General features: G+C 35.6%; 1 protein-coding gene across 2 annotated transcripts in view; it reads left to right on the top strand.

The window, feature by feature from the left end:
- ARID2 (AT-rich interaction domain 2) overlaps positions 1-24,385 on the top strand; it is a 93,167-nt gene that overhangs the window by 34,864 nt on the left and 33,918 nt on the right. For both annotated transcript variants that reach the window (XM_083860052.1, XM_083860051.1), the window contains 3 exons: positions 18,755-18,888; positions 19,651-19,869; positions 22,617-22,684. In XM_083860052.1, the coding sequence (XP_083716178.1) occupies positions 18,755-18,888; positions 19,651-19,869; positions 22,617-22,684 (421 nt within the window). The remainder of the gene's footprint in view (positions 1-18,754; positions 18,889-19,650; positions 19,870-22,616; positions 22,685-24,385) is intronic.

Raw genomic sequence — 24,385 nt, 5'->3', positions numbered from 1 at the left:
AACAGTACTGTAGGATTGAACTTTTCCCATATGAGTTAATAGGGTGTTAACATCAAAGCCTAATTGTGAGTATTTAAATTCTTTACACATCTGAAGGACAAGCCAGAATACAGCTGCCCGGCTGACAGCATGCTTCTCATTGTGAGTATGGGTTGCGAGTCATAGGATGAAACCTGATCCATTTTCCATGTCTGCTGTGAAAATACTTTAAGCTGTTATGTTTGTCTTGTTTGCAGTGAAAATACTTTAAGCTGTTATGTTTGTCTTGTTTAGGCAATTGTCACCTCATTATTGTCATCCTAATTCTGTTCCCTGGGAGCTGTAGTCATTCTATGCATTCTATTACACTATTCTGTGCATTCTATTACACTATTCAGTGTAATAGGAAAATGATCGCAATTTGACTTGCCTATAGAGATTGTTGGCAACAACTGCTATAACCTGAAAGTATTTGATCAATGGATTAGATACTTTGTTAGGTATTTGTTATATAGATACTTCTATGGTGACTTGTTGAAAGGAAGATATTTGTGCACAGGTCAGACTTACTATACCCTGGGCCAATTCAGTTTCTTTTGGTACAAAACCAGTGTCTTGTCAATAATACTTCTGTGTTTTAGTGTCACATCTATTTTAAATGTCACGTTACCATTCATATAAAGAAGTGCTATAATTTCTAATTTTGACTGCATGGCGCTGTTTTCAGGACATAAAATTGGAGTCTTTGAAATAATGCTTGCACCCGACACACCATATCATATGACTAAGGATTTTCAGTACTGCTTGAAAACAAGTAACAAACTTCCTATCATTCCCATTGGTGTGATGAGAGGGAACAGTAGAATTTTCTTGATAAGATGTCTGTCATGCTTAATTTGAAGATACTTTTTAGATAATTGAAAATAAAGTAACATTTATCTGGGAAAGAGTTGCACAAACTAGCTCAAGTAATCTGATGGATCACTGGTAGTGAGAAAATGAGCTCCAGCTTTGTTCTGTGCATAGCTGTGAACTCCCACCACTTACTTTTTAACTGGCCTTGGCATTTTTTTTAATACTACCCCACCTCCCAACCCCCAATATTTGGTGTTTATTAGTCAAATTTGATGTAGGGAAAAAACTAGTCCAAGAAGGAAAGAAAAGGCAGGGTATTGCTAGAGTTTTCAGAGAGTGGGGTTGACTGGAGAATAGTTGTCATGTTAGAGCCTTTACAAAGTAGTATACCAGCAGTAGGATGGTGTAGCACATCTGAGAGTGAGGGTGAAAGATGGCAATGGTGTTTTAGGCTGGACAGTCTGGGAAGTGTAACTTACTGTAACAGGAGCTGCTCTTCTGGGCCAGCATAATGTGATGTAACTTCTGGCTCTTACAGTCATATCCTCTCCTCTGTGCCAGCTTCAGTGCCCTTCTGACCCCAAACTCAGCTGCTTCAGTCAGTATACGTGGAAGAAATCTCTCTATATGCACATTCCCGTGTCATTCTGCTCATATATACACACCTATGCACCTTAAAGGAATTGTTTTCTCGTGTGTGGAAAGAGCTTGGCACAGGGTGAGGTGGACACCAGAGGGAGCGGTCATGTTTTGCCAGGGGAAGGTATCAGTGTAGCAGCTGCAGTTAGATCTGCTTCATTTGCTATCAGCCACACTTGTCAGTCTTAGCAAGTGAAAAAAAAAAGGGGGGGGGAAAGAAATGTTGGTCTTCCATATGGGTTTCTGCAACCCAGGTTTTTAATTATGCTAGGGTCCCAAAGATTATCAAGATTTTTTTAAACACTGAACAGCTAATTAAGGAAATGTTTGTTTTTTGATTGTTTAATCAAATAACTTGACTATGTTTCTAATGAATTATTTGTTTCAAACTATGGCTGTGGGCATTTTGGGTTTTTATAAGTGTAGTACATGACAAACTTTAACAATTATTTATGTCTTAAATGCCTTTTCTTTAGGGAAAATACTGCATTTCTGGCTATCAGTAATAAATGGTATCACTATACTGAAGATAAATCAGTGGGGTTTATTTGGATTTTTTTTAAAGACTAGTTAATAAATTGAGTCAGAGTTTTATTTTAACTCTGTCTGCTAATTTGTGTGATGGATATAGTTTCCTAGTCTGTGTTAGGGTTTTGCTTTGGTTTGGCTTTAATTAAAGAAGCCGGTCTGTGTATGGGATGCATCTTAAAATAGTGAGACATTAGAAAACCTGATTAAAGGTTTCCATGTCATTAAAGGAAAGCCTAAGGTCTAAATCCCTTACTTGAATCCAAATAAAGTATTTTTAGAGCGGTTTAAAGATGATATATAACTTAATTGGCTTCTATTCTTTAAATTTCTGCCATCCTTCAGTTGTGTGTTTGCTGGTTGTATTGTAATAAAACAGTTAAGGTGATCCTTGTAAGGCCCCAAGAAGTGAGGGTCAGTGGGAATAAATACATGGCTACATTTTTTTTCTTCAAGCACCATCCTTTCGGTGAATCTATCACTCTGGCTGTGGCAATTAAAAAGAAAAACAAAGTAGTTAAAACCAAAAACAACTCCTCATCTCTCAGTAGCAACAAAAGCCAGCGTAAGTATGTGTCACCTAATGTTATTTGACCAAGTTAGGGGTGAAATCTAGATTGGAACTTAATGGTGCCCACTAAAGTTGGGTAGCTTGTCTTCCTACTTCTCGCTCTCCTGCCAGTGCCATAGTCCAGGGCGAGAGCTACTCTGTAGGTTGCTGGTGCAACTCTTTGTATAGATTGGCAGGCATGGTGAGGTGGAAAATACAAGCTCCTACCCTGCCCCCTCCTGAATTTGTTGATACAGAAGAGGTCTGTGCTGAATTAGCTCATGCTTTGCCTGCACATCTGTGTAGTTTAATTACTGTGTGGGCAGCCTGGCTGATAGGATGAAGGCTGTGCCTCTGCAGCAGGAGTACAGACATCCCTGTGGGGCTGTGGCACCTCCTGTTCGGAAAACCTCTGGCTCAAGGAAGGAACTTCGTAAGAAACTACAGCTGTATCTATTGTTTCCTGACTTCACAGGATAAAATTGTAGTAGAAATTGTAAGTGATGGAGCTAGAGAAGACAAGCTGGCTGCACTCTCTCTGCTGTTGGTATTTCATTAATTAGTTTTATGCTTGTTCAGATAATTTTAAAAATTATCTGAACTAATATATATTAAGTAATAGCATACCAAGTAGTCCACAAGGTCACGTAAGAAATGTGTGGTATAACACGTGTGATCTGCATAAACCCAAATGGTGTCACTTGCACAGTGTTTGAATGAGTACTGGTAGGGCCTGTTCTGAGCCGATAGTGGAGGGTATTGGTTTTGGCAGCCACACAGTAATAGAAATCATCTGGCTCAAGCTGTTACTGTTATGAGGTATTATGTTACGTTTGTCCCACTTTCCAAATGGTGATGTCAGGTGTGCATATAAATAAGCTCTCCAGCCATCTAACTGTTTTCAGGTAAAATTGTGTGTGCTTCCTTGAATACTCAGCTGAAAGGATCAGTGATTCATGAGCTGATTCAGGGGTGTATCAGATGCCTGTCTGAGAGCAGCCACATTTGTCAGCAGGGAGGGGCAGGCAGCTGGGTGGTGATGGCTTCAGTTGTCTGATTTTTATCTGCCGCTACAAGTCTGTCAGCACCTTATGTTAGTTTGCTCAGTCTAAGGATAAAACTCAGGTCAGTATCTGACAAACGTACTTTTGTGTGTTTACGTGCTATGTGCCCAACACTGTAGCACACCTTGATGCCTGCTAAACTTCACAGTTTAAAAACCTGCTTAAGAAAGGGCTAATATGGTTGTAGCATAGTCAAGTCTGAAGTTGTTGGATTTCTAATTCCACGGGTTTTTATGGGGTAGTGATCTGGTAATAAAAAGAAGTTTGATGCTCTGGAGAAATGTGGATGATACTGAAATTACATCTTCAGTTTACTTTCATTGTGGGGACTGAATTCTATGGCATGCTTGTAATTAAAGCTTTTTTATGGAATTCAGGTTTTTCCTTATCTTTCTGTTTATGAAAGGGCTAATTAGCTAGCCACAGTCCCTTGTTACTAGATTAGCCACAGGCTATTAGTCATAGGCCTTTTTTTTCCTACCCAGTGTGAGGTCAGGCAGATTTGAAGCACTCTTGTAATTGCATTTAACTGTATGTAACAATAGCATACCATATTTTACATCTTTTTTTCATTTCTAGTCAAAAGTATAGTTGTTCCTTGTGCTTTCTTTTGACATGATTTTTCCTCACAAAATTAAAGTTGTTTCACTGATGTCTTAATAAAATAACAACTGAAATTTGCCTTTCTGATGTTCCCTGTTTGGTTTTTTAATGGATATTAATATTTCATAATATTACATCATTTTGATGTATACATAGCTAAAAATAAAACAACTGCCGTTTTAGGGTTGTTCATGTACTGTTTTGTACTGCTCATGCTCATCCCATAGGCAGCAACAGTGCAGGGATGATGTTATCACTGCTGTAACAGGGTTTTTTGTTGCATCATGAAATTACTGAAGTTGTCTTTTATCATTTCCTAATTTTGGTCAGCAGTTGAAAACCTGAAATGATATGATACCTTTTCATCATCTTTACGCTTCAAAGTTTTCAGTTATTTTACTTAAAAAAATCTCAAGGATAATACAAGCTTGTAGTTATAGAGAGGAAGCTAAAGAAAGGTCTCCAACAATCCTTTTGCCCTCCTCCCACCTTTTGTGAGGCAGGAGGAAGTGTAGAGGGAATATTCTGGCAGATGTTCTATTGCTCCCTAGTAATTGTTTTAAACAACTGAAATTTCTTAACTTGACCATGTTCAATGTGTAAATTCTTACAATGCCATGTGGCAGAAGACTGCTGGAGGAATGTAGGACTGGGCAGAAATCCTGGGAAAGATGAGTAACTGCTTACAGGAATACCGCTGCTGAAGAGGTGCTTGTAAAGCTGTATGCATTTGATTTTACAAAAATTTGATAGTCTAGAAGGGCATGGGATTTGATTAAAGCTACTTGGAATCATTGTAAATTTCAGATGTTGCTATCGTCTTTTTAGTAGCTTTCCAAACCTGAAAGGATTTGGAGGTTCATTTGATGAGACATTTTTATCGTGCAGATTTATGTCCAATAAGCTACTCCAGTTGAGCAGTATCTAGTTCTTTTAGGCCCTGTGTATATTACTTCATATCATCGCCCTCTTTTTACAGATGCCACTTAAGAGCAGAATCACCTATACAAAATTGGTTGGCCTATGGCAAAGCATGGTTTTCATATTACTGCCGGTTTATTGTTTTTATTTTCTTTTCACTCTCTTTACAGTTTTTATAGTGAAATGGAACTAGTTCTTAATGTTTAGAGAGCAGTCATTAACAGGGCTGGGGAAGGAAGCCAGGAATATGGTGCTCACCTTCACCTGACTATTCTGTTATGCCAGTATTGTAACTGTAAGCAGCTGGGAGGGAAATTAGCAGGCTTTTTCTCCAGGCTTCTCTACCTCATTTGTTACAATTTATGATCTTCCTCTGTTTCCCTTGAAAGTAAATGTAATTTCATTTCTCCTTCACCTCCTCTTAATCTGTACCATACAAAAAGTTCTCTCTGTGCTTTCTGACAGGGTCAGCTACTGCAGGCACATTGCAGCTGACCATACACCCAGTGAGGCCTCCCTTCCCTGCCACTGTGCATGCTGCCAGCGGATTCTTCTTAAAGCCTTCCTTGTGCTCTGTTCTTTGGCTGGCAGGATTTGATTTGCTGAATTTTTAAAATTTATTTTCCAACTTCGGGAAATTTAATTTTGATTCGTTTTCTGGGTGTTCTTTCCCTCTTGTTATAAGCTTAGTGCATTAAAGAGAGAGTGTAGAGGTCTTCCAATCTCCACTTTAGCTCCTAAATCCGTGTCCTCTTTCCACACTATCTCACTGGTTTTTACAGCCTTAAACTCTTTTCTTCAATATTTTTCGTCTTTTCAGATTCTTTTTCTGTCTTTCTATAGCATGACAAAATACTTGTGAGATTATGTTGATAAACTGCAACTTGATACACACAGTTCTAAAGGTGCTTATATTTTCTTTTTAAAAGCTATCTCTTTTCTGTAATGGCTGCAGTATGTTGTCTTGGAATCATGCATGTGTTATAAAAACTAGCTGTCCAGAAATGTAATTAATTGCTTGTCTATCTTGCATAAGTTTGTTGTAATTCATCTGGTATGCCCCTACTCCCAGGAGCTTAAAACTTCTAAAAATATTTAATAATGCTTTCCATATCTTTCCCAAAGGAAGCTACCCAGAAGAGATGTTCAGATTACTTGGGACATGAATTAAAGTCTCTGGTCCGTTTAAAAAAAACTCAAACAACAAACAAAACAACACCCTCCAAACTACCAGACAAGCTCAGTTGCATATTTGGTGGTGAAGACAGAGAGCAACTTGCACAAGTGATGCAAAAACTAGATATGGGCTCTATTCCATATTTGTATTGGTCAAGCTCAGTGCAGCACAGCTTGTGTAAGACATGGATTTCAGACTGTTAGGAGAAATGACTGTTAAACTACTTTGGAATCTGACATCAGCAGTTCAGTGTGTCCTGGATTACCATTGTCCCTCATCAGCTGGCAGATACTGCTCCCCCTACAGCCTGCTAACTTGAGGAATCCTGTAAATACATTGTTGATGACCGTACAGCATCAGCCAGTTTATTTCACGTGTTAGATAACTTCATAAAACATAAGACTTAACTGCTCTCTGATCATCTTAAGGTAGTTCTTAAAGAAAGTGTTTTATGTGGTTTGTTCCTTGTGTCACCGTCTTCCCAGGGGATTGGATGTTGTCACTGGCTTAATGCTTTCTATGCTACTTAAGGATTTACTCTTTCCCCATCTGTTGCAGAGCATGGCTGTTACATGTGAGCAGAAAATACTGAAGATTTATTTTTAGTTTCTTGTTTGAAATTTATTTGGGAAGGTTTGCGCTTTTGTAGAAATGAGCTCTGCCTCTCGGTAGAAAATTGCACTGGTCTGAAGAAGAACCTTCAAAATGTGTTCAGAGCTTATGTGGCACTGAGGTAGCCTGGTTTCAGAATATTGAGTACTTAAAGAAGGGGATTAGCACCATATGCTGGTCTAAACTGGCAGCTTAAGTAAAGTGTCCTTTTTTGTGGAAGTACACTGTTTTGAATTTATAGCTAGATTTTCAAAAAACTGATTGTTTTTACAAGGTATTGTAAAAGAATAGAAGTTAAAAGGAAGGGTAAGGGAAATAAATATAAGTAGCAAATCCAGACATTATATGCTGTAATAATGCAGAATCATAGAATGCTTTGAGTTTAAAGGCCATATAAGTCCATGGCACACACACCCCCCACACATATCTACTTGCCATGGTCAGGGACATCTTTTACTAGATGAAGTTGCTCAAAGCCAACCTGATGGCAGCCTTTAGAACTGTTCAAATTTATGTACAGTGTAGAGGGCTCTGATGTAAGAAAGGATAACATCTGGATGATTATTTAGGAAAACATTTATTTGCTTGCCCATATATTGCTTAATACAGATACAATGTAGTTTTGTTGCTTGCCATAATGAACTTTCTTCAGTCTTAGAAATCTCTACCCTGTGTCTCTTGAAAAGGTACACAGCACGTTAATTGCAGGGTATTTATCTTCCCAGAAGTTATTTCCATTCAAAATACTAGAAATACAATAAGCCTTACTGGGTTTACGCAGTATTTGAAAAGGCTGGTTAATCCACAGTGGAGGATCAGGTTTTATCTCCTCTAAACCCCAGACCACCAGCAGGGACTATACATACTCCAGGCATTTTCTGATACTTAATACCTGAATACAGTTGATACTGAGGTGGTTTTTTTAGATCCCTATAAAAGAATAATTTCTCTTCCAATATGCTCAACACATTTTTAGTATCTGTGTCTGTTTTATATAAGATTAGAGTTCAAGTGGTTTTAGTATGTATTTCACAACAGCATTCTTGTTGAGTAATTTGTTAGATTTGTAATTTGTTAAAAGTAGAGCTGTTGGGTTTTTGTTTGTTTGTTTTTTCATTCTAATATTCCAAAATTCTCTTCCTTCTGCCATTAAAGCAATTTGCAATAATTATCTTCAGTGACTGAGATGGGTATTTTCCAACAGGAAATCTGATCTTTGGGCTTTATCTGTATTCATCATGTCCATTTGTTATCTTTCTTTTATCTTTGTGTATGTTCTAATAGCTTTACATTATACTTGTAAAAAGCAAAAGGAAAATGCTTATAAATTCTTCACGATTATTGTGTCGGTTATTCAGAAATGTTTTTTGAAGGAGTGACACTTCATCTGTCATTCTGCTTTCCTCATGCATTATCAGAATTAGCGTTAAGCTAGAGGCCATCTGTGTAGCATTCAGTAGTTCTCTGGCTATATCTATATTAGTGAATTAAGTGTGTCTGAGGCTAATTGACATGACACAGCTCATGTCTGTAGTCCTAGCCCCAAAACAGGTAGTTGTATCCAAAGTTACTTCTGGGACTGGTCCCCTTACCAAGGATGGCTCTCTGAATGGTGCCTTCAAATTGCTTGAAAGAATGCTGATTGGCCTGGACAGAAGTTGTTTTGGGCACTTTTTTAACAGTTTAGTGGTACAGGCAGTTCATTTCCATGCATAGGAATGCTCACAGCACTTTTGATTTTACTGGTATAGGTGTGTAGCCTCTACAACTTTAGACAGCTAAATCAGTATGTTACCTCTTTATCATCATTTCTAAATTTGCACTTGGCTGCATTCTCAGAATGCATTGGGATACTTTTAACCATATAACTGCATATTGTTAGGTGATCAAAAAAAGTAAAATTAGGCATTATTATATTTTATTTTATGTGTATGTATATTATGTATTTATGTATTTATGTGTTCATTCAAGGCATACAGATATTTTTATATCGAGTGTTTTTATGAAGGTCCAATTGCATTAGTTTTCAGAAGCTGATTTCTGGGAAGATTTTGAGACAAAAAAAGTACTTGCTCCCATGGCTCCTGTTCAGATTTATTTTTTTTTAAAATTCCATTCTTATTTTGTTCATGAATATTTGATCTATCTAGTAAAGTGTTCCTTATTTTTGTTTGATTTAGCACATAAATAAGGACACGTAAACTAGTAAACACGTAAACATGTACTTTGATTATATGGTCAGAGTGTTTAATACAGTTTGGCAAAGAAATCGTAAATGAATTTAATTGCAGGAGAAGATTGGTTTGTGATGAAGGCAGAAAAGTGCAACTATTAAAGTTGCCAAGTCTTGTGCAGAAAGGAGTGATGAAATTACACATAGCTATGTGAGGTGAAAAAATGGCATGGCAGTAAGTTTTTAATAAATGATTGTAGATTCAGTAAATTTAAGAAACATACTACAAGCATTAGAAATCAGTAAATTCCATATTTTTATTCTGTGTTTTATGGTTCTGGGTTTTTTTAGTAACTATTGAATAAGACTGAAAGAAGTATTGTGGAAATGTTTACCATGGTGGCTAGAGCAATTGCCAAAATCTAGAAAAGCTATTTCTAGGCTGCTGTTTTCATGAGATTTAAATCTACAATTACTGTGCTCTTGTATAATATCCTTCTAATTACCAGGCTTGCTACAGGAGCCTATTGGCTCTTCTTGTCAAAACACTGCCAGAATGTAGCAAAGAGTATGGATTAATAATAGGCCGGGGGGAATGGGCCATTTTCCAATAATTAAGATAGTACTTTATGTAGTCTGGACTTCCACACCTCATTCCAGAAACAGCTGATGTGTTTTTCGTCAGTGGTGTTTGATTAATATCCATAAGCAGCAGTTCTGTTGGCATGCTTACAGTGAAATACACAAATAGAAGGTGTTAAAAATTTTTAATGTTTTCAAATTTTTAAAACAAATGAAATATTTTTAGTATTTTAAAATATGAGTTGTTACAAATTTTTAATAATTTTAAGTATTTTTAAGTTCGAAGCGTATTTTTTTTTATTGCCGCAGTTTGAAAAGTGTGTAATATTCCTAAATTTCAGAAATGGGCAAGGTAAGTATTTGCAGTTGAAAAGAAGTATGCAAGTCTTTGCAGATGAGCCAGATTCCAGTTTAGCAAAGTGGTCTAAGTGTGTAGTTGTAAGCATGTGATGTGTGACCATTCATGTGCTGTAGTGTTTTGCCAGATTATGCCTTTGTAGGATAAATTTATTCTGAATAGACAAGGTAAGTGGCTTTTACCATCTGTGATGATATAGCGAGCTGTGTTACGTGTACCGTTTGAGAGAAAGTCAAAGAACTGGGAATTCTTGATGGGATAAATTCAGGGTGTTCTTGTTATGAAAATAACTTTGGTGTAATGCTTAGCAGGCACAAAATTAAAGAATTTACTCCTTGCATACAAAACCCCCTAGTCACATTTCTCTGAAAACTGAAATGAAATCCTGTAAAGTAAACTGTTCTTGTGAAAAAATACTAGCTCTCTCTATTTGCATATTCGATAATGCAGCTGTTAAACTGAAAAAAAACCCCAGGGAATCACCTTCTTAATCTTAGGTAGTACAAGGCCAGCTTCCATCCCGAATTTGGGAAAAAAACCTAAGACAGAATTGCCATAGAAATTTTCTCTTTAGTGAGAGCAGCTCTTCAGCTCCAACAAGTGTTTCTTTCTCTACTTTCTTTTGTGCTACCTGAACACACACACACACACATTTCTCCAATTTCTCCAATTTCTCCAATTTAAATTTCATAATAGTTAAATAATAAGAGAAGTAATAGTCAAATGAAGCTATACTTGTTTATAATATGTGTAGTTTTCTTATAGAGTAATGACATACTTGTTACTTACATAGGTCAATTTAACAGCTGTTCATGTTCACCATTATGAAGGTTACACAACTTCATACACGATATACATTAAATGTATACTTGCGCATTTGCATTAAAATGTCTTCATATTTGTAGATGCTTGTCTCCGGAAATACTTCTGGAACATGTGGTCATTAATCTCTGGTATTCAAAGTGTGTGTGTTTAATGTGGTTGTGCTTGATTCTAGTCTTGGGAGTACCTAATAGATTTTTAGCTTTGGTATTTGACAAAATATAAGCCACTATTTCTTAATGGAAACCCCCATCTTTAAAACATGCTCTAAGTAATCACGTTGTGTAGGAATGGTAACTTTGTCCTGATTTTTGTTTAAAGTAAGTATGTGTTTTATACATATATCTATTAAAATATTTTCTCATTAAATACACTTGCTGGATAAATACATCTGTTTACAAAAGACCATCCAGTCCTAGGATATGTTCGTGAAGGAATCCACATAACCATTTTTATTTTATTTTATTTTATTATTTTATTTTTTGTATTTACCTTGATACTTCGCTTAGTCACCTAAATAGTGTTCACTGAAGGCCAGTTTTTGCATTCTGTGCAGACTTGGTTTTACAAGATGTGTTGTTTATAACTAATGCTATGTCAGAAGCTGTATTTAGTTGAAAATTTTATTATTACTGTCACAATACATATTACAGTGTAGAGACATTAATTTATAATGCTGCCAGCTTTGCCATGGATACGTGAATACTTGAAATTGTTATAGTAGCTTACATAATGTGTTGGTATTTGGGATTTCGGTGGTGGTCTGAAATCCGGTGGCTGGTGTGGGCAGTAGTATGTTGTGAGTGTGTTGTGGGCACACCACACGATTCTTATAATTTCCTACATGGGCCTACAGGAGTTCCTTCCGTGGTACCATCTGTGTTAGTGCATCTTTGCCATTCAGATCCTCTTGTGTTCAGGCACTGTGGAGAAATCTAGACAGTACTGTAGATTATTTCTCAAAATAGACTTTGGAGTTTTTAAAGAATTTGTGAAAATGTGATGGAGATAATAACAAATCTAGAGGGTTCTGATGTTTTGCTTGAAGAGCTGAATTCAGACTGCAGTTATACTTGAGACTTGATAAGCTGTCATCCTAGATGGAAACAGAGTGACTGTAGTATTAGTAAGAGGAATGTGTCTGGGAATTGCCTTTGTTGAAAAGATAAAGACTGGAGAATTAATACTGTTAGTAATTGTACAGCTCAGATATTCCTGGATGGGAAGCCCAGCGGGTCTGATGAAGCTGCCACTGAAGCAGGAAGAGGTGATGCTGGATTTGGGTTGTTTTTGGGAGGCAGTGAGAATGCAGTAGAAGAGTTAGTCCTGTAAAAGAAGTTTGGACCACAGCTGTGGATCACAAGTAGAATAAAATTGAAAAATAAATGAAGACAAGCTTACATAGCAGTGTATTTATCTAGAATCTGTTGGAGTTGCTGGTAGTGCAGTTTCTTCAGAGACTGATGTCATCCTCCAGCCACCTCAGTCTTTTGAAATTGCACTCCAGCATAAGCAGTTTAGTTGGCTGTCATATATATTTTATTACTTCCTTTCTAAGCTGGAGCATTATTAGTATGAAAACATAAAATAGTATCTTAATTTCTTCCCTCTCAGTGTTCCTATAGATACTAACAAGGTATATTCATTGACATGAATGATTTATTTTTTTTCTTTGAAGCATTGAATCTTTTTCTTGTCATGTCTAACAAAGTGAAACTTGGAGGGTTGCTGATGCTCATAACTTTCACACTTCTTCCAACAAAGATTAATGAAAATTGCCTTAGAAAAGATTCAGAACTTCATAAAGGTGTGTATTTGGGTTTCCTCTGTTTGCAAAGGTTTCTTAGTATAAGAATTTTATAACCGAATTTCAACCAAACTACAAACTGGACCAGCTTTCACATAGTTTCATGTTACAAAGTGTGGTACAAAAGTTTAACATACTTAAATTCCATTTAAATGCGATTATAGTTTATACATGGTTATGTATAAAGGGCTTGGGCTGTTTAGTCTGCACAGGGCTTTCTGAGTTTGCTCACAATTCTCCTGAAGTGTGACCGAATCTGTCAGCACGGAGGCTGGAAGGTTGAACCCCAGTATGGTGTGCATGGTCTGACAGGCCCACATGGGACCGCATTTCAAACAGGCCAGCACAGGCTGGTTGGGACAGTGTCCTGTATGCACATTGTGGGACACCTCCAGGTGTTTGAAAAGCGCAGCTATTGGAGTTTTGTATTCTTCTGGCAGGCTGGCCAAGTACAGCATTAAGAGTCTTGATTTGTCAGCCTGTCCTATGAGGTAGTCACAATAAACCAGAAATCAAACAAATAATGCTGAGAATCTTGTGTGCAGTGTTTCACTGCAAGCCTTATATGAGACAGTCAGTTTCTGAGGTAGTCAAGGTGAAGATGGAAAATGCAAATGTTGTTTTTGAAGGATTCAGCTGCAAGCATCAGTTGTGATGATAATTGGGTTTAACTGTTGTATTGGAATTCGTGGTGCCTTCAGGACCAGGGGGAAAAAAAACCCCAACATTAAAAGATTGCTGATGACACTGGCAGAATACTCAGACATGAAATCAAGCTTGCGGCAGTTTGTTGGTTTACACTAGAAGTTTGAGCAGGGCCTTGTAGCAGGTTGTTGTGTTTGCCATTTTCAGAAACTACTTAGGGTAATTCTTGGGACAGGAATTTAGTAAGTGAGCATCTATGAGATGAGTAAATGAGTGGTACATTACCTGAGGCAGCTGCAGCAGCTTTGTTAAGTTCTAAGCAGGAGTTTCTTTGCAGCGTGTGTGTGGCACCAGTCTCCACTGTGCGTGCCTGCAGCCGCAGAGTCAAGCCTAAATGCTTTGGCCCCGCTGAGAAACAGCCTTCTATGGGGTTAAAATACTGCCTGCTATAAGGCTTCATAAATGAATTGGATTTTCAGGTAACTGTATCAGGCATAGATTCAAGCTATAGGACTGCAATGGAGTTTCTAATAAAGGTGGTATCTTTTTTAAAAGATTGCAGCTTTTGATTGGCCCCACAAGTTCGTGAATTGTCATGAGTTTCTTAGTCTTTGAATTTAGAGTGAGTCATGTCAAACTAGGGGCAAAGAGAAAGTATATGCAACAATTCTCACTTAAAGTAATACAAATTGGAATATTCCATAGTGTGAAATCCTTACTACAATCAGGATTTTGTCTCATGATTATCTAGGATGTTAATAGTATTGCAGAGAGGGAGAGGGAGTACAAGTGAATGAGCAGGAAGAGTGTGTCTGTCTTGCATCATAATGGGCAGTGTTCAGGCAAACTGAAAATGATGCAAGGTCATGTTGTCAGTCCCCCACTACTAATGCTGTTAAAAAGATAGTTTCAAGAAAAGTGAGGTGGAGAGCTGTGGTAGAAATAGTACCTGCTTGCTCTTCAGCTGAATACAAAGATGAGGAGGGAACTGATAGTTGGACCGTAATAGTTCATGTCTGCACATGTCACGTTTTGCCAGACATTGGCTTAATATATATTGGGCACATTTACTGTGTCCTGGTAAAGGGAGCCAAAATATTCAAACCAGCCAAATGTTTTATACTGTTACATAAGTCAGTTTCTGGTATACTCTTAAGCCCATACTGTTTATAGTAAATTATACAGGCCCCTAGATGTACCTAGTGTAGGCTTCCTTTTGTCAGTATTTTTTCCCAAATATCCGAAAACAAACCTAAAAATCACTGGGCTGAGTAAAAACGTTTGTTGTAACTAAATAAGTATTTTTGTGGAAAAAATATTACTCATCTTCATAAAAGTTTTTTTCTCATAGACTTGAATGGAACAAAGTGACTTACTGCTGTCAGAGGAACAGAATATGTAGTATGTTAATTTGATTTTCAAAGAGATACAATCTTTTGATTTCCAAATCAAGAGATCCTTAAAGTAACCATGTTTTCAGAAAACATTGGAATCACTTGCCCTTCAACAAGTAGCCAGTCTGCACATGTCTGTCTCTGATTGCCCATGTATTTTCCTATTTTTCAATACTTGGCATATCCTGTTGTTCTAGTTATTCACCAGAGATGTGTGTGTGGGAGTGGTGGTGGTGTTGGTTCTGTTTGGGGTGTGTAGGTTTTTAAAAATGTGTTTATTCTTCCATTTATTTCTGTATTTAATTTAAGTTAAACCTCTCTGAACAGAGGAGTGATCCAAGCTGAAAGGCCAGGCGTGGCTGTAAATGGCTTTAATTGCATTTCAGTTTCTTGAATATTCTGGTTCATGTGTCCAACACCAGAGTGCCATGCTAACAGTGTGGAGCATCCTTCCACATATGTACAGAAGGGAGTTTTCCTTATTACTCCATCTTCACCAAGGCTTCAACACAGTATTTAAGTGGGCTTTTAAAAAGACTTTTAAAAAAACATATACATTGTTTGTTTCATTAGTAATTTAATTCTGGTCTTTCATTTAGTTAGTTTGCTTCAATTTTTTTTTTTCGTACATACTAGCTGCATCTTTCTTTGTCGGGACCTTATTGTTCAGTTGGTATTGAAACTAAAAGAGAAGTTTAGAAGATTGTTATTGTTGATGTATACTACTTGTGAATCTGTGAAATTAGGGAAGCATTTTGAATTCCTGAAAACCTTTTTCTCTGATCAAAGTATACCTTTCTAGCCTATAACTACAGATCCAAGCTGTTTTGAAACATGAAATTAGCCTTTGAAACTGATTATAACGTATGAGCATTTGCACAACTGTTTTTCAGTAATAGAAAAGCTCTCTTTATTATTTTTAAATTTCTTGTATATTTAGAGCAAGATGTATGTTTATGCTAAACTGTTCTGCTGTTTGCATAGTAGCTCTATGCCAGACTGTTGAGATTAGAATTTAAGACTAGTAAAGCTCATGTACAAGCTGATTTACAAATTAACTTCTCTACACTGAAATGCCAGGTCATACATTCTCTCTGCAGGAAACAAAAGGAATGTTTGAGGATTGAGGTCTGTACAGTTGTCTGTAAACAGTTGGTACTTATGTAGCATGAAGGAATCATTCTGAAGAGTCTATTACAGTCTGGTTATTATAGTTGAAATTTAGTATTACAGTGCTGTTACATGCAATGGATTGACAAATAGTGCAACATTCTCCTCAATACTAGGAGTATCTTAAAATTCTGTTGTTTGGTTTGAGGTTTGGGCTTTTCTTGGGGTGGGAGGAAGGCAGGGTTTAGCCTTTTAACTGATGCTTTGGGATTATTGGGGGTATCATTTTGTTTTGTTTTTGACTTTTCCTCTGCAAACTTGATAGTTTGGGGTTAGATAAGAAAGACGGATTCTTCTTTGAAGAGGTGGAACCTTGGTAAATTGAATAAACAACATAAAGAGCTGAGAATTTAGTAAAGTTGATCCTTGCATTGACGTAGGGAAAAATTAGATCATCACTTAAAGGTAATTTGAATCCTGGTTTCCTGTGAAATGCTTAAAAAGACATTTGTGGGAACTTTGTGACAGTTGTCAACACTGAACAAATGATGACTATTTTAGTTTGCAAAGGTCTTTTAATATATACCCAAAATTTCTTTGGAGAGGGAAGAAAGGAAGTAGATTCTTGAACTTTGAATCTAAAACTTCAGTGGAACTGTTTTAACACATTTTAATAAAGTAGATATTAACAGAGGAGAAGATCTAGGATATTCATATTTTTCAGCTTGGCTGGGACATGGCTTTAATAAAAAGCTTAAGGTTAAGTATATATGTTCCATATAACACTATGGAACAACATGAATTATTTTATGATATATACAGCTTTTCTTTTTTTATGCTTGAGTAGCTATTCAATCTTGGTGGAATGGACAAGTCCAGAATAATTTGCAGATTGTATTTTGAGTACCATATGTGTTTCTGTATAGGGATTTTTACTTCGTCTTACTAAACATTTTTATGAAAATTTATTTTAATAATGAAACTGTTTTAAGCTCAAGCTTTGACTCAGAGCAGCAAATAGGAAGAAATTAGGTCTAGCCCCAGCATTTATTAGGCAAGCTACAGCAGTGTAGCTTCTGCCAGCGTAGAAATGGTACGTGTGGCATCCTTGGCTATGTACACCTGCTGTTTTCCCCTGCACCAGATCTAGTATCATCTGACCCCTGCTCAGCCTGAAAAATGACTGGAAAGCCAGTGTAGAATCCTCCTACTTTTCTGAATGAGCTCTCTGAAGAGTGAGTGATTGGACAGAAAAAGAGAAGGTCTGGCTGTCTGTGAACTGCTCCTTTTGGTCTTGATCATAAATGCATGGGCTCTGTTAATTAAAATTTATTGGATTACAGATTCGATTCTCTGGATATACGATATAAGCTAAAGGAAAGATGTGGGATAAAAGTGTAAGGAAATCTAGGGGAGGAGAAAACTGAGGATTTGGATTTTAGGACAATGTTGAGCTATGACTTTAAAAGAGTTTAAAATAATTTTAGGTTTTACTTTCTTTGCAGATATTCAGTTGAAACTTAACTCACATAAATGAGGATTTTTAAAGATAAAAGCAACCATATTTAAGTGTAATTTTCAGTCTTTTAAAATCTGTAAAAGCAAATGATTGTGCAGGGAAGATTTTTGCTGACTCCTTAGTTCACTCAAGAGTTTATGTAATAAGGAGGGGGCTATGGCAATAGTTCATGTAACAGTAACATCTGTAGTACTTGGAATGTCCTGAAGTCTAGTCAGACATGAATGGTATTTGCATGTGATACAGTACAGCATGATTTGCCTTATTAGCTCTGAAATGCACCCTTTTCTTAAGAAAAAAATGTGTTTGCTAACATGTTAAAGGTCTGGTTATGTCACTGATACCTCACTTCATTACATAATTACTAGTTTAATGAATAGGAAATATTCCTCAGAGGTCAGTGGGAATACTGTTTTCCTTAAAATCTTTCTGATTTACCATGAGTTAATTACTTCAGTGTCTACTAACAATAATTATAAAAAAGCTTACTCATATAGTAAATATTTTAGCATATAAAAAGAAATATAAATGTTTTCAGATATTTTCTGATTTTACAGTATTTTTATTATGATTTCATTAACGTGGTATTGTCATTTTTCAGCACAATTAAAATCTGTAATTTTAGGCAGCTTTGATCATGACTTAATTTCATGAAGGGTTTTCAACTGCATATCACTTGAGGTTAAGGCTACAGTGGATATTTTAAGTTGACTTTATATATTGGAGTATAGAAAGTTCTGAAAGTTACATTTTTAATGCTAAATTTACTGTCATTGAGCTAATTAATTTACCAATCTGCTTGGCTGTTTACTTTTTGTATATATAACATCTGTGCTTAAAATTAATTCTTTGTACAGTATATCAGTGTTTTTGTTTTGTTTTGTTTTGTTTTGTTTTGTTTTTTTTCTTAAGAGGTTTAAAGGGATTCCCAGTAGTTATCAATTGCAGCTATGGCTCTCAAGTTCTGATCTTCAATTGCTGCCCTTGGTATCCAATGTACAGTTTCATTGTTTACAAGGCAAAAAGAAATAAATATTTTTCTGGACTTGACCTTGGTATATGCATTGGTGACATGCACAGAGTACTTTTTATGATGTTTTCACCTGCAGAGTTACTTTGGGTAGCAAAAGCTGATTTTGGAAAAATAGGCTTAGTCCCAGAGGGGTGCAATTTGTTGCAATTTATCTAAGAATGATTGAAAATTGTGAGAAATTTGGTATCTGAAGCAGTAATTATACATATCTACGTTTTCTCTGTCACCTGCTGTCAGTCTGACTCAGGTTTTGTTTTTTAGCACTTTGATTATTTTTTCAGGTAAATCTCCATGTTTCTACAGATTGCTTCCTTTGGCAGTTCTGCTTTTGGAATGAAAGATTTAGCTGTACTAAACCCACTTTTTTTATAATTTTATTTCAGTTATCTAGAAAAGTATGAAAAAGTCCATCATTTTGGGGAGGAGGATGATGAGGTACAACCAGGCAATCCAAAGCCACAACTTCCTATTGGTGCAATTCCAACTTCCTATAACTACCAGCAACACAGTGTGTCAGGTAAATTCTTGAGGGTTAAAGTGCTATTTTCTTTGTGTGTGTATGCGTTTTTATTTTGACAGACTAGAGAAATAGTCCATAGATAAATTTGGAATATTATTAAAAGCATCAAATCTGCAGGATATTCAAATGATTAGTTTAATACACTCAAAAATCTTTCCGCTGTGAACCACAACAAAACAAATATTAAAATCCATAAGCTGTTTGTCTTCGTTACAAATATTATCCTTGCTAATTAGTAGAGCTGTGTAGTTACTTGTCTTGAAAAAAATTACCTTGAAAATTTGCAGTGTGTTTCTTTCAATCTCTCATTTCTCTACAGTCAAATACATGAATTGAGCCTACAATTAGTTAAGCTTTAAATTAGAAGCTGGTGGAATGGATGTGTAATTTGTTGTGTAGAAATTGACTTAAAATTGTATTACAATTCCATTCTGCTTTAATTAAAGCTTATAGTCTGTAAGCTTTTCTCTGGGAGAATGTGCTGCAGTGTTGTGTTCTGGAGGTGGCAAAGGAGCTGATAATGTTACTAGAAAGTTACACAACAAAGTGAAATGGGTTCCACATTTTGGCCAGAAAAAAAACAAAACATAAATATATTGAATACTGTAAAAACTTGTTAAAAACTGCATAAGTTATAAACAAACTTTTCCAAAATTCTTACTTACAATAATATTGTTTCATGTATTGTTTCAAGATTAATGAGTGTAGCTGTGAAAATGTTGTGGGGTTTTTGTGTGTTTTTTTTTTTTTTTAATTTAGATTATCTTCGTCAAAGCTATGGGCTGTCTATGGACTTAAACTCACCAAATGACTATAATAAGTTGGTGCTTTCACTATTATCTGGACTCCCAAATGAAGTGGACTTTGCAATTAATGTGTGTACTCTTCTTTCAAATGAAAGCAAGCATGTTATGCAGCTTGAAAAGGACCCTAAAATCATCACTTTACTGCTTGCAAATGCTGGGGTGTTTGATGACAGTAAGTATATTACAACTTTTTTACAGCTGAAAGAGTCCATACCTGTAGTAGCATCTTTTACAAGTCATGATAATTAAAATGTTAATAACTTACTTCATGGTAATATATCTAGTTTTCCTCTTTACCTTGTCCATGATTACAGGTGTTATCAGATGTTACAAATGCCTTTTAAGTTATGAAATTTAAAAATTTATTTAATGGGTTAGTGAAATGTAAGAATTAGTTTTTTGATAGTAAAGTTCAGTTGTTCAGGATGCTAAGTTTACATCATTGGATTCTCATCTGCTTGTAGTGTGTTACTGTTTCCTTTCAATTTGTAGAACTATGCTGACTTTTCATTATTCTTTTTTAATGGCAGTTGCAGATTTAAAAATTAAGAAAAGTTAGCCTGAAAACAATGACTTGCTAACGTTTTTGTCTTGATACTTTGCTGCGCATTTAACTGTAGTGAAATTCAGATTATAAAACTCAAGAGAGAAAAGTCTTAATCTGATTTTCAGTATTACTTAATGTGTTAGCACATAAATTTCAAAAGAGAGTTGATTCCGTCAAAATACTAAAGTATGTGAAATAAATTCGTCGGATTTTTTCAGTGTGAAAAAAATGCCTCCATGCCTAATTATTCCTTGTTAGTGGCTTCCTGTCAAGAGAGGAGCAAAACATAAGTTAACCTAAACCATTGTAAAATCATAACAGCATAGCTTTTATCTTGGGGTGGTGAGGAGGAAGTATTTACCAGGTATATCTGCTGGGGTTTTTTGGTCATTTGGTTTTGTGGGTTTTGTTGGTTGGTTGGTTGTTTTTTTTATACTGAAATTCAGAAATTACCTCCCTAAATAATTGCTCAAATGAGCCTTTTCAGCCAAGCATAATTAAATCTGATAATACAGATGATTATATCTGTTTGAGTATAACTCTGCTTTGCACGTGCAAGTATAAACATAGTATGGTATGTCAGAGATTCTGTTTTAAAACTCTGGGGAAGAAGCAGTGTTAGCCATTACATATGGTTTAGTTGGTTATTTTAATAATTGGCATTTTTATGTCAGGATTTGTAAAATCACAATGTAAAACCCTTTTTCCCCCCCAGTATTGCATTAGTGTCCTCCAGCTTCTCTCTTGCTCTTAAATTTGTACGTTTTTCCATGTCCTTCAGATAGGGTTAGACCCTGATCATTTAATGTTTGCATCTGGTCCAGTCACAAGAACTTTCAGAGGAAAATATTTGAAAGAAAGCTCAAGGCAAACTTACTCCTCCATATGATTCCAGAATGATTGCTCTCTAGATTTTTGAGGTTGCCATCACTCCCCTGTTATTTTGATGAAGCTTCTATTGATTTAGGAATTTTAAATAATTTAATTGAGTTTTATATTGCTATATAAGGATTTTTTTGGATGTTGTAGGGATAGACAGTGTTTTCTGTAGTTCTTAACTCGAAGAACAGGTTTATTTCATACCTTGTCTGTATTAGTGTTTTTTGAAAAATATTTGAGGTAAAGCATAGAAGAATGATGGTCATGTAATGAACTCACTCTTTTCATTCCCTGGGAAAAACTTCATTTTTATATTACATGATCATGTCGTCTTCTGGATAAATCCAGGGAAATATCGCAGCAGCATGAGGAGGAATAATTGGGGCAAATGGGGGAAAGAAACAGCAGGAGTATGTTTACTTATTTTTGAAGCATGAAGTTTTGAAATACTTACATGGTTTTATAGTATAAATAATGAAGGTAAATATGCCAGATTTCATGATTAAATGAATTCTCTATTAGTAAATTCAGGCACTATGAAAATACTGTAATTTCAGGTGACAATAAAAAATAGCTGATTAACTTCATTTGATACATGTTTTAGATTTTTCTTGTCTGTATTTAAGGTTTTATAATTGTTATTATTTACAATGTAGTATTTTTAGGTAAAATATGTCATTGGCTTCCCTACTGTCCCCTCCTAAACTTCAAGATGACAGTTGGATTGCAGGTCATGGGGCAACCCCAGAATTTGGGAGGTTTATGATATCTTCAGCTTGGAGAGCTGCATAAGGCCTTGGTTTGGATTCTGTGAATTGAAAGCTGATGTCTTGGAATTGAGATTTGTAGCATTTTTAACAAAATACGAAAGCATGATGAACCAAAATGTTTAACTTAAATGTGTTATTAGTTCATTACAGAACTATTACAAGACAGTTTATTTTTGGATTGACTCAGCATTTGAATCAGATTGACTGAGTCTTAGCTGCTTTCAAGGAGTGATGATTACAAAAGCTGTGGTAGTGGCTCTGTCAAACAGCCAAGAACATCCATTACTGGTTTTGGTTAAATATTGAGTTTCAATTGAATGCTGTCAAAATCTTACTATTGTTAAGTTTTTTAGAAAATATAAGTGCGGATTTGTTTAATTACTACAGTAGTGTTTGTGCTTACATGGTGCACATGGAAGACAGTTCTTGATGTGAGGGTGAAAATAGAGCAGTCATCTTGACTCTTGGAAAAGAGCTGTGGAAAAGTTTCTCCTGTGTTTACAGGATTCACAAACTAGCCCTTTCCTTATGAGCTCCTTACTCTCAGTTTAAACAGCTGTTAATTAAAGGACAACAGACATTTCAGTTGGTATATGCAGTGTTTTTTGAGATCAAAAGGAGACATTGGTAGAGTCTGTAGTGTTCTTGAATCTTTATTTAGTTTATGGATTAATAAAAAGTGTTCTTTTTTAATTCTACTAAATATGCTTTTTGTGCTTAAAGCTTTAGGATCATTTTCTGCTGTATTTGGAGAAGAATGGAAGGAGAAAACTGATAGAGATTTTGTTAAGGTAATTCAAAAATTACTAAAATAATTTTGTACTGCATGTGGTGGGTACCAAATCCTTTAAGAAGACTGAAAATTTTAAGATACACTAGCACATGTCCTTAGAATTACTCACAACTTCATTCCTTTGATTTAAATATAATAGGACACTATGTCACAGTTGTCTTAAAACGTTCAGATAAGTAGAAAGAAGTGTGTTAATAAAAAAGCAGATATAGACAAATGAACAAAGGTTTCCCTGTTTCTTCTTATAGGGAAACTAATATGCGTGAAGGAAAGGAATACTGGGCAATGTATTTACCAAGAAGCAGCAGTGCTGTTTTGGGTTTTGTTTTAAACTACTATGATCAGTAAAGAAACATTCTCAATTATAAAAATTAAAATCATAGCATAAGAAGCATATGAGAAAGCTTTATTAGGTTTGCGATGTTGCAGGTTTGTTTCAGTTAAACTATTTTTGCACAAGGCTTTTTTAATTTTTCCACTAGAGGGCATGAGCTACTGTACAAGCAAGGAAATGAAGTAAATATAGAACTAAAGTTTCTTTGTACAAATGGTTATTTATTCTAGATGAACTTTTTGAGGCGAATAAGAGCATGAATTGTAGCTGAAAGAGATTTGATATTTCAACATATTTACTATGATGTGCAATTTCTTTGAATCGAATAACAGGTGATGATTTAGGTGGCTAAAATAGAAGAAAGCTAGATGAAAATATATTTGAATACCTTATGGTTTTTATTAAAGAAAAATGTGAAGAGATAATCAGAGTTCCTTGTAAAGCCAAGTTCCTGCTCGAGTCCATAATTGTTCATATACTGAAATATCTTACCAGTATTACGGAACAACATTTGTTGGGAGCTTTCATTTATTTTTTGTTTTATTTTTATGTAACTCAGTTTGGGAACAAACTGAACCATAGTAGTTTTAGTTAATTGATAAGTATTGTTGAAATACCAGTGTATAGATTCCCTAATCAAAATTTTCTAAGTAAACTTAAAACCAAGAAAGCCAAGCTCTGATATTTGTGAGTATATGGACTTGAAAATGTTATACAAATGTGCCAAACTTTTGTGTAAAAATTAATGTTTCATAATCTTCAAAACTTCCCTTTTCCACTGAAAAAATATATACAGAAGTACTGTAGGTTGTGGGTTGGTTGGTTAGTGAGTTGGTTTGTTTGTTTGTTTGAAGCACTTAGCGCTTCTGTGTTGACTTCACCCTAAGCAGTCACAGACTGTTGCTGATCTAGAGCAGTAACAAGCACCATGTCTAGATTTGTAAACATCTAAAATTACACAGTAATCTAATTTATTACATATCCATTAATTATATAAATTTCAGTAATTGTTATAAAGGCAGGTGGTTCTTATAAATGTTTAATAAAGTTTTAAGTAGAACCACTGTAATTGCAGTAAGGTTTACTAATAAAAAACTTGGATGCTCTCCAAGGTCTATTTTTGGACATTACAACATATATAGTACCACTCTGTAGTGAAATACTGCTGACAGCATGTCAGAAATACTCTGAAACCATGTGAAAAACTTAATATCAGATGTAAAATTATCTGTAATGCCAAGAATTCTGATTTTTCAAAGCATCTCACTGCAAGCATTTGTTCGACCTTACTACAGGAAGTAATTTATTTTGTATTGCAGCTGCGGCTGTGTCAAAACTCCCTCCTGTGTAGGAGAGGGATACTTG

This window comes from Zosterops lateralis (genome assembly GCF_965231275.1).
Source record: "Zosterops lateralis genome assembly, chromosome: 4".
Taxonomy (NCBI): Eukaryota; Metazoa; Chordata; class Aves; order Passeriformes; family Zosteropidae; genus Zosterops; species Zosterops lateralis.
This window is presented reverse-complemented; position numbering and strand designations above follow the sequence as displayed.